Below are 11,876 nucleotides of genomic sequence, written 5' to 3' on the forward strand. Positions count from 1 at the left end.
GAGATTTTTTATTTATTTATTCAACACTAATTTGAGGGGGTAGCTCAAACAGCAATGCTACAGAAATTATGAAATTGCAAATCAACCTTCAAATTTAATTGTCGCTAATAAAAATTTTGAAACAAAATTTTTTCCTGTCTGTGGGCTAGTAAAATAGTCTGTGGGCTAGTAAGATATCTAGTAAACTAGCCCAGTGGGCTAGTTACCAAAAAAAGTTAGGGCAAGCCCTGATCCCCTTGTCAAATATTGGGGGGGGGGGGGATATGTCCCCTCCATCCCCACCGGGATCTACGACTATGCATATACATACATACACACACATACATATACACACATACATATACACACATACATGCATATACACACACACACATACATCCCCCCACACACATATTCATACATTCATACATACATATACACATACATACACAAACACATACATATACATATATACATATAACAGAGTAAATATTGATGTAAATCATGGTTCCCAAACGTTCATAATAGTTTGGTATTGTGGTCAGATTGGTTTAATCCATCACTGCATAACCTGTCTAGGTATGGTGTTTCACTTTCACACATATGAGTCTGGTGTAGGCCTACATGGTCAGATCTTTAATTGGTTCTTTGAATAAACTACACAACATTAGTCATCAGGATCAAAGTATTGCATAATTTTAAATAATATTTAAAAATAGAACTCATTAGACGTTTTACCTCAGCATATTGGGTTATAGCAGGCCGCCTGTGCTTTCATAATGTTTAGAGTTTAGGAACCTCAGTTTATACAATTAGGCCTACCTGTTAATGTATTGAGCTAATAACTTTGAAGAATAACATTCGATATTTGAATTGGTACCTATTATAAGTAAATTAATAGCTAGCTTTCAATTGATAATTAAGACGAAAAGAATATTTTCCTTACTAATTGAACGCTAATATAATTGTCTTTAACAGAGTAAGTAAATCAATTTAAATATTAAAATGTAGGCCTATCATTAGCTCAACAACAGTATAACTGCGAGCAAAACCTACTTTATGATCCACTAAATCTGTCACGGTGGATAAACTGAAATTCATAATATCACTCTGAAGTTTACAATTGAACTAGTCAGGTCAGTATTTAACCGTGTTTATTTTGGTGACATTGCATCATCAACCGTGAATGGGTGAGATCGAGACAGTTGATAGTCACTGATTTTTCCATGCAGACTTCATCAAGCATAGCAAATATATTATATAGGATATAATGCTAACTACAACAAGCATCGACATACAACTACAACCAGTTATTGTATACTTCATTTTTGTGTTATTGGATATTAATTTTCCTTCAATTTTGAGAGGGTTTTTCCGGAACAGTTTCATTTATCTTTTGTAAGTTTCGTTTCAGTGTGTGCGTTTGTTTGGTTACAAAGATGACGGTTAATGTTCCTCTTTGGTTTGGCTGAGACTAGGCCTACTGTAGATACAATTTTCATTTAAAAAAAATACGTGTTTACACCGACTCAAGCAGGCCTACAATACAAGGCGCCTGTAAAACGCAATTTCATTATGGTAGTACTGTTATTTTTATAGTAGTAGTTGATCCCAGTGACGGAAGCGAGAGCACAGACACATGAACCTGTAGCCACTCGGCCACGTGTGTTATCGAGATGGAAACTAGGAAGTTTACTTTCAGACTAAAACGGTTGTTTAAATCACATGTTGAAGTCTGCCGTCTAGATTCGTTTAAATAATCCATGGTTATTGATCATGAGTGCGTTATTGCAAAATCGGAAAGTGTTTTAAATACAGTAGGTGTGGATATCCTCAGTGTTCTATTAAACCGATAAAAAATTGCATCTCCACTACTGTATTGTTATACTTATAATTGATATTGTGTATTAGGTCATTGTTTTTTTTTATATCATTATTATTATTATTTTTACCAAATTATTATTATTATTATTATTATTATTATTATTATTATTGTTAATATTGCTGTTGTGGAATATTTTCCAATGTCGATATGATTATAATCTACACAGCTAAAACCCAAATTCAACATAACAAATACAATATCAACAAATAATTATATAATGTATAATTGAGTCCGTGGTCAATTAATTAATAATGATATTAATAATAACAATTAGTAATTATAAAATAGAATAAAAATTAACAATATAAATTTATAGATATATACATATAAAAACATAAAAATTTAAAATACTTATTACAGATATAATTGTACTGAGGCTATTGATTGTTATTATTTATTAACTATGTTAAATCTGTGCCCAATGACGTAGTAGGGTTGGTGGATCGATCAAACAATCAATCAGTCACAACCTATCAAACAATGAATACATTGATGCTTAACGTCGATATAAACTGTCTTATTATATTACTTCATGTATTTGCCAACTTCGTGACCTAATCCGTTAAGATCCAAGAATGTTTTGTTTACGATTCGTGTGTTTAATGATGCATATCAATGTTCACTGCTACGGTCAGTAGATGTAGGGCCTACACTCAGTGTCACGAAAAACGAAACTCTCAAAAATGTAAATATACGGAATAGCTTATATAAAAAGTTTCATTGACACTTTAAATTGAACTTTTAATGACACAGTTCGAAACAATTTTTCTATAATGCAAAGAATATAGTAGCGTCTTATTTATGCGTCTGGCTGTTAATTGATAAAGAAAATATTTTACCATGTTTTCAATTAAACAAATCTAATAACTTATTTAACTTTAGCCTAAAATTGAATTTTATTTTTCATGCCTTAGTTCAATTACAAAATTGCAGTAGATCACCCTGATGATTGCGTTTATCCGTTAATATACAGTATGTGTTAAGTGGCGTGTAAACGGAGTTAGTAACCCCGCATATTATGGATCAGTAACCGCGATGACCAACGCAGCATCGCAACGGTGTTAACATAAAGATCATCGACGTGATCTTTATGCAAATTAGCTGTTGTTTGACCTGTGTGAGTCATCGCTGAAAGTGTGAATACCATTATTTGAAAAATTATTTTTTTATCAATTACATAGGGCCAACATTTTTAAATCTTTTTGAAAAAAAAGCAGCAAAGCGCGCATTTTTTAGGTCAGTTTTAATCACGTGACTTCCTGGTACAACCGATAATATTTTTCGTGTAGTCGCGCGACTGGAGATAATCGGTATTACGTACTGTATCTGATAGCAAACGGCCGTGTAAACAAGGCTAATACATGTGAATGATCTAATAAATTGACTGTGTACTCGAGTATCGTGCATCGATCCATTTATAATAGGCATTGAAGATGTCAATCAAAGGGTTTTCCTTCCGACCAGACGCGAATGTTACTTTACTTGATTGACATTATACTTCCTTGTACTGATTCTCATGAGTAATTTCCTTGTTTTTATTTCAGAGAAATGAATCTTGCGCGTGAGGGTTAAATTACCGTATTCAAGTTGAGCCATAATTAACGAGACCATCAACAAACATACGTTTATAGTTTCGAGGAATCAGCCAATATGCCTAGTACTCTAGTACAGGTATTATAGCAGTGATTTACTGTTTTAAAACTATGGAGCGCCACATTTGTCTTTATTATCATATTCATGCCGGCGATCATTCATTTATGTTAGTGTTGCAGAAGGCAAATATGAAATAATGATAATCATGAAACGCAATGTTTTACCCATCTGACGAAAGAAACATTCAAATTGAAGATGACATGTTGAAAGTGGAATGCCATTTAACATGGAAAGAACTGAAAGACATTGAGGAAACTATTTTAGAGAGGGAAAAAAAGATTTTGAGAGTCAGACGTCTGGACTATGATACACTACCAACCTATTTTGTGTCAATTAAAAATTTGTATGGATATATTTTGTACAAATTAGGTGATGTAGACGGAAGTATAAATATTTTTGAAGAAGTGTTAGAAAAAGACCCAGTTAATCTTAACTCGGTAAACAATCTTGCTGTGCTATATTGGGAGATTGGGAAATTGAAAGTTGCCAAAAAATATATGCAAATTTCGGAAAACATTGTAAAAAATGCTGAACAACATATAGCCCTATACCCGCGCGCGTTCTGTGAGAGGGCGCATTCTATACGCCACTTTCAGCAAGACTGTCGTGATTTTACTTACATGCCGTATTTATGCAAAGCGATTGAGTTTGGTGCTAAAATCAACAGTCCTGAGAAGGCCGAGTGGCTGTTTGAGTATGGTCAAGCATTGTTTCGGAAAGATTACCAATTGGTACTTGCTTACGCTAGCTCCGAAGAATCGGAGCCAAACTTTGAAGAGGCCATTCGCAGTTTCTACGATGTCATACTAGTGAAAAATGGCTCAAAGGTGTATAAAGCTCTGTCGTGGATTTTTATGGGAATTTTACTTCGACATGATAAAACGCGTTCTTTAAGACGTTGTTTCCCAAGTAATTCAGATATTCACGAATTAACCAGTATTCAATGTATTGAAAAGGGCCTTCATTTATCTCCTGATAATGAAATAGTTATGAGGAGAGTTGCATCCGAATTGTCGCTGGTTGGTTGTCACGAAAGGGCCAAAGAACTCTTTGAAAAATCGCTTGCCAAGGATTGAGAGGCGGTATGGCAAGCCTGAACTGACGCTGTGCGTCTTATACTATGGTGATGGGTCTTCCTATCATTCCACTTTATTTCTACCCCTCCTGTTATACTCCAACTTTGTTGAAGTCTTTAGGAGCTCGGCATCCTCTAGAACCAGAACAACTCATCGAACAGAATAACTACAAAAAAACACTATGATTGCTATTATCAGCAGCAACAACATCGACGGCAACAACACTCCCATCATAATTTATTAAATAAATCGCCACATGCTAGGTTTAATACCACTCTAAGGCTACAGAAAATATTAAATATAGAAAGAGAGAAAAAATAAAGAAAAACAATTCTTTAATTAGACCATTATTAACAATATTACGGCAACAACATCACTATCATCGTCATTAGTAATATCAGCAATACGTCGTCTGTTTCGTCATTGTAAGATTTAATGAATAAGAAAAAGTAGATAAACCTAACGTAAAATTAACAACAATGACAACAATGGCATCATCATTAACAAATAGCAACAAACAACGTCGGTGGCAACAATATCATCTTCATTAACAATGCAGCAACAACAACAACGCTACCACCAACATCAAATTCAAATTAAACTTTATTGCAATGGAACATAGTGATTAGATAAGATAATTTACGGTAAAAGAAATGATAAAAACATTCAAAATACGAGACAAACACCAATATTCGGGGGAAAACATCGAACATGTACATTAAAAATCTAATTAACATGATTCAGATAGGACTAAAATAAGGTAAATATTCAACATCAAAAATATAAAATTTTAATTGCACTTAAGGTAGTCAATAAGAGAACATAAAAAATGTACATCAAGAGAAAAAAAAAAAAAAAAGTTAAAGATCAACAACCAAAATTTGCAAAATGCCCATTAATGAAAATTACATCCAAAATTGTTATTTAGTTGTTTTAGAAAAAGCATCAATTAAGAAAAGAAAAAAATCATCATTATAATTAGCCATTGAGATCAAAATTCAAATTGCAATTTTAAAATCATTTGAAAAACATTTATTGCAAAAAGCCCTACAAAAAAATTACATCAAAAATGGTCATTTACTTATTTTAACTACAAAAAAATTCAATAAGGAAAGAAAATAATCACAACAAACCGTTGAAAGTTTCAATTAATAAAAGATAATCATTATTGATATAACCACATATATATAAATATATATATATATGTATATATATATATAATTATATATATATATATTATTATAATATTATTATTATATATACATACATACACACACATACCTACATGTACCTATATATATTATATATATTATATATATACACATGTACACAATACGCATATACTCATACAAACACATGTTCAAGCCATTGAGAAAAAGATGATATTGCAATAATACAATCCGTTCAAATTTTAAGACGAGCGGACACAGATTAGATTCGATTTGTAATTTTACCATTGGTGAAAAATACCGTGGTTAGTAATCAATTTCTTGGCTCTTTCACTTTTAATTTTGGGCAGAGCAAATTGTCTAGCATTCCTTAGGTTATATTTATGAGCAGGGGTTGGTGTTAGAAGATGATTTAATCGGTGTTCGTTCTTCTTTATTTTCTCAAAATAACTTTTACAGAGATGTAACAACCGGTCCTTAAGTGGGCAGAGTCCAAGTAAAAGAAGAGCATTATCATATGACATTCCTGGGAGGATGCATTTAACATCCCTCTTTTGAATTGTTTCAATTATTTGTTGTTGCTTAAGTGTGGTTCCAGAAAACCATAAAGGGCATGAATACTCAGGCACTGATCTAATAACAGTGCAATAATAGTGAAGCAAGATTCGGTTATCAAGACCACTACTTCTTCCTAATTGTATTTAAAAATATATTCTTGTATTAAATTTGGAAACAATAGAGTGAATTTGGCCATCCCACACTAAATCATCCTGAATAATAACACATCATCATCACTTGTTTGGTGTTGTCGTTATTAATATTACATTACAGTTATAATATTACTGTATTATTATTATTATTATTACTATTGTTGTTGTTGTTGTTGCTGCGGTTGCTGGTGTTGTTTTTGATAGTTATTACTTTAAACAATCATCGCTAAATCCCTCTTGCTTCTGGCAAGTTTACCTATACCTTTATATATAGCACATTTAACTCCTACACATTTACTTCTGGTCTGGTGGGACGTCAATGTGGAAGAGGTTATCTGCAATTCGTGGCCCTGTGTTCACTAATTTTACCACTACCACTGACACTTACACATACTTTAGAATTGTATAGACGCATGCAAGACAATGTAGTACATCATATTCTGCTTACGATAGAACGACGCACCGAAAAAAGTGGTAACAACCATCCTAATATTTTGTGTAAGACGCATGCTGATGTCAGTGAAACCCTGTTCATCTACGAGTCATGCACTAAAGAACATCAAAGGCTCGCCACTACTTACTTTACCTCGGCTACAGCTCTGACGATACGATATTTGAAATGTGTTTTATAATAATAATAATAATAATAATAATATAATAATTTTGATAATAATACTAATAACAATAATAAAATAATAATAATTATTATTATTATTTTTATTATTATTATTATTATTATCATAATCATTATCAGTAGCATCAACATTATATACGGTTCAAGTTTTTAAAGTAATGTCGAGATAATATAAATAATTCTTTGCTTATTTGCACTGTCTCCAGAACTCTACATTATAATATTAACAACATTCTTATGAAATGAAATTCAAATTATATAATTAGAAGTCTCCAGAACTCAACAAATGTGGATAATTGAAACTAAAATGCAAATGATATTCAATTCAAAAGGTAAACATGGTTATCAACTTTGTTTATATTCATACTTAACCCTTTTATTAGCTCTGCCCCATTATGCTCATATATGTCACATTTGTCACATACAATTTGATGTGGTGGACAGATCTTTATGAATTGCACCATGATGTGACGCCAACATACGACATTTTATGTTTACAACATCCTAACAAATAGTGGTATCTATTCTAATCGGACTTTCTATCTCAATATATATTTAGTTAAATATCAGTATTATTTTCAAAGTTTCCATGTTTGGCAATAAGCCTCAGTGAGTGGACAGACTGTTGATCAATGATACTGAGACGCAGAAATGGCACCATTAAGCTTCCCAGGATTATGATGAATAGGGGCGTATGGAAGAGTGTCACTCTGGTATCAAAGTTTTTGACTGAGCTCAGGATGATGATGGTTGATGATGATGATAGTGATGGTGATTTAGATTGAGATTGCGGTGATGATGACAATGATGGTGATGATCATAATATCTTATTTGTACTGAAATAAATTTTAGTCAATTTCAGATCACGTTTGGTGGTAGTTGGTTCACGTGTTATTCTTAGACCGCAGTGGTTTTGGTTTATAATTTGTATGTGTATGATGTGTAACTATATTACTAAATCCATCTTGTCGTTATTGAAGAATTGAGTAAACTTGAAAAAGTTCCCTGTACAAGTTTGTTTAAACACATTGCTGCAAATGAAAATAAGTTAATTACTTGACGACTCATTATTTTTATTATGTTGTCGTAACGTGACTAAAGGTACTGACTAGGGAATATATATATATTAACCTACAACAAATCTGAAACTCGAAAAATATGGTGGTTTCTTGCCGATGCTTCCTACTTGTTAAATGAGCCCAAACATATAGGAGCTGCATATTTATTACTTCCATTAAGACTGGGCATATGCCTCTGGGCATTTGGTAAATCATGTAGATACACATAAAGATTATATAGACATTCATTTCGTATTCAGAATAACACACGCATTAGATGCCTTCATGGAAAGTTATCCATGATCATTTAAACTACAGAAAACAGTTTTAAAGGATGGAATTAAAACTACAATTATAGTCCATTCATGTCTAAGCATTGCTACTTCAGTAAGTTAATTTTTTTAAACATAAATGAAAAGACGCTTTCCAGTAAATAATGATTTTTTAGGCTTTTCTCGATGAAAGATAAACTTCTTCTTTACAATAACCACACAAAAATAACCTTCATGTTTCGTTTATTGACACGAAAAATACATTATGGCTTTATTGAAATGAATGTGTCATCAAATTTGTCTCACCTTTTAGCTGGAATGCGCCGGCGGACGCAATTCTGTTGAGACTGCAACTAGGTGAGCGCGACGGATGCTACGAGCAAGCAACAGACCATGTCGCACTCTCAAGCTCTCAAGGAGAGCCGATATCGTACTGTGTCTACTCGGCATTGAAATAGTTAATATACATCGGTAAAAAAAACGTAAAAAGTACTAAATATAGGCATATAACTAAATACATTTATTTATAAAAAATATTGTTGTATTCATAACATTAAATACTAAATTTCATAAATTACAATGCCCCAAAAATACACAAAAACCCCAATAAAAAAATGATGACAATGAAGTTGTTTATGATTATGATCTTTGATATCTTTACAGGTTCAAGATGTCTATGAGCCCATGTGAATTTGGACATATTTCTTGGCCTGAACTCAGTGAGATAAGTGAGAAGGTTTTGTGTTCTGAACAGAAAGTTTTAGAAAGGTGTTTGAATACGGGTAAATATTATAACCGCACAACATATTTTCTGTCGATGAAAAACCTGTATGGTTATATTTTGTGGAAATTGAAATGTAGTGACGAGAGTATTGCTGCCTTTGAAAGCACATTAGAATTTGACAATGAGAATATAAACGCTATTTCAAATTTGAAAATGATCAATCGGCATCTGGGATTTTGTGATATTGCCGATGGTTATCAGGCACGTCTGTGTGCGATTATTGGTGGAAAAGACAACGCGGTGGCACTTGCCAGGTCGTACTGTGATAGAGCGCATTCGATTAGACATTTTGAACAAGACAAACGAAACTTCTCGTACATGCCATTCATATCCGAAGCAGTCAAGTACTGTAGTTTAACAAATTCGGGTGAACGAGCAGAATGGCAGTTTGATTACGGTTTGGCGCTATATAGAAAAGATTTACAAATGACAGTTGCTAATATGTCGCCGCAGAATGATATCTGTAAACAAGCTATGGAGGCATTTTATAGCGTCGCTCATGTTGAAAACGGTCCGTTGATGTGCCGAGCTTTAGCATGGGTTTTCATTGGTATTTTACTGCGTCATAAACCCTCACGCAAATTATCCCAAATATTACAAGACGCACAAGAGCTACATGGAATGACGTCGTTGGATTGTATTGAAAGAGGACTTGCAATGGCACCAGATGATCCTGTCGTCCAACGTCGAGTTGCATCAGAGTTCACACTTGTTGGACGTTTTGATGAAGCTGATAATCTATTCATAAAGTCTCTCGCTTCAGAAAGTTCTTGGTTTGCATACCGGCACCAAGGTCTCATGTATTTAAGGAAATACGAGGATGATACGCAGAAGAATCCAGAACTACTTCATGATGCTCAGCGTAGTTTTCAAGAGGCATTGAAGCTCAAAGACTTACATGCGGATCATTCGGATCTTGGTCATGTATATTATCTTTTAAAAAACTACAAAAAGGCAGTGTATCACTTTTCGCATGCTAAAAATAGTAAATCGGACGATCACTGTAACCCTGGCAATACGCACTCACGCTGGGCGTGTTGCCTAGAAGCAATGGGTCACCAAAGGGGTGCTGAAGAGCACTATTGCCAGGCGAAGTTGGAACATTTCAACACTGAGTTTCGATATGGGTCAATATGCCATGGAATAGACTGTGATCTTTCTCGCTTCGACTATTGCACAAAGGAACGACATGGTTTCGTCAATATATTATCGGTTCTTTCTGAGAATGAACCACCTGGAAACACACAAGAGACGTCTTGGTCTAAGCGTCAAGAGACATACGATTTCTTCGTAAGCTTTAGCCATGTCGATCGTCACTGGGCAAGAAGTCTTGTTTTCAGTCTTGAAAAGACCTACAACCTGAATGGGTGTTTGCGATACAGAAACTACCTTCCAGGCGAAAGTATATCAACAAATATTGTGAGCTCGATTGAGAAAAGTAGTGCCGTTATTATTGTTCTGTCTCCTGATTCTCTAGAAGATCATTGGTGTTCGTATGAACTAGAGATGGCAGTAAATACGCCACGTAAATATATTATTCCGATTAAACTAAGGAGTTGTCAAATACCAAGCAAACTCAAGCACTTATCGGTCGTAGATTGTGACCGAGGCCAACTATTAAAATGTCACTGGAAAAACATCGGTACTATGCTATCCAGAGACAGGGATGCCACCAGTAAATAAATAAATACGGTAAACAGAAACATAAACTATATTTACAGATTTTTACTTCAAGTGTTTACGTATTTTGTGATATATCCAAACATTTCAGGCCGTAAATGGTCAGACAATTCCAAACTTATCACTTTTAGTTCACATATATATCACTTTTTGCTATGCTTGCCTGAGGCAAGACATTTTTGTTTGCCTCTCTTACTAGTATGTATGGGTGCAGTACTTACCAGGTCGGAGGTCATTACCAAAAAAGTCTTGCAATCAGACACAAATCGAAACAGTTCAGTTCTGATTTATCGGGTTGGATGTGAGAGATCATTTTCAATTGAAATTTATCAGCTATGTAGATAGGTCTTTTATTTTATATGCATCAAATTTATAGTAGCTGAGAGTTTGTGTATACTATCCATATGCGTGTATTGGATAATTAAGTTTATATTAGGCCTATGTAGGTATTTGATTAGATATTTTGTGTGTGTAGCCCTATAATATATGTGAAAATAATTAATCAAAATAACATGACATTATAAAAGTGTTAAAACATCACCACATATATTCATTTTTGTAAATAAATTGTTTTATCGTCTATATGTATCTTAATACAGATACGAGATATATCAAAACAACAAATGAATGGTTTAGTTAACAGAAACCCATTCAAATGTATCTGGAATGCAAATACGTTGTGAGTAGTTGTATGGGGTGGTTATACTGGTATTGTGATTATGTCGTACGAGTATACATCTCTGTTATTAAACCATAAAATAGGAAGGAAAAGTTTGTTGATCGGGAAAATAATGGTTTAAATTAATTTATCATAGTATCATCATACATAACAAAGAAAATTCAAGTATTACTGTGTTCTGTAAAGTAAATTACGTAATAAAAATTTGAATATGCATGAGTGTTTACTTTGGCTTTGTTTTGTATTGTGTTCAGGTGTCTTTGGTCCAATCACATTTGTATGTATACCACACACTAT

General features: G+C 33.5%; 2 protein-coding genes across 2 annotated transcripts in view; both read left to right on the plus strand.

The window, feature by feature from the left end:
• Nucleotides 1-11,795, plus strand: part of LOC117101644 — a 15,500-nt gene extending 3,705 nt beyond the window's left edge. The window contains exon 2 of the mRNA XM_033241663.1: nucleotides 9,100-11,795. Coding sequence (XP_033097554.1) covers nucleotides 9,107-10,903 — 1,797 coding nt within the window. The 5' untranslated portion in view covers nucleotides 9,100-9,106 and the 3' untranslated portion in view covers nucleotides 10,904-11,795. The remainder of the gene's footprint in view (nucleotides 1-9,099) is intronic.
• On the plus strand, nucleotides 1,183-4,593 carry LOC117102756. Its single transcript, XM_033243166.1, has 2 exons — nucleotides 1,183-1,377; nucleotides 3,409-4,593. Exon 2 carries the CDS (start codon nucleotides 3,673-3,675, stop codon nucleotides 4,591-4,593), a length of 921 nt encoding a protein of 306 aa, XP_033099057.1. The 5' UTR covers nucleotides 1,183-1,377; nucleotides 3,409-3,672.
• Nucleotides 11,796-11,876: the final 81 nt, after the last annotated feature.

Source organism: Anneissia japonica, unplaced genomic scaffold (genome assembly GCF_011630105.1).
Source record: "Anneissia japonica isolate Jap-2015-1 unplaced genomic scaffold, ASM1163010v1 scaffold1005_len2656397_cov198, whole genome shotgun sequence".
Classification (NCBI taxonomy): Eukaryota; Metazoa; Echinodermata; class Crinoidea; order Comatulida; family Comatulidae; genus Anneissia; species Anneissia japonica.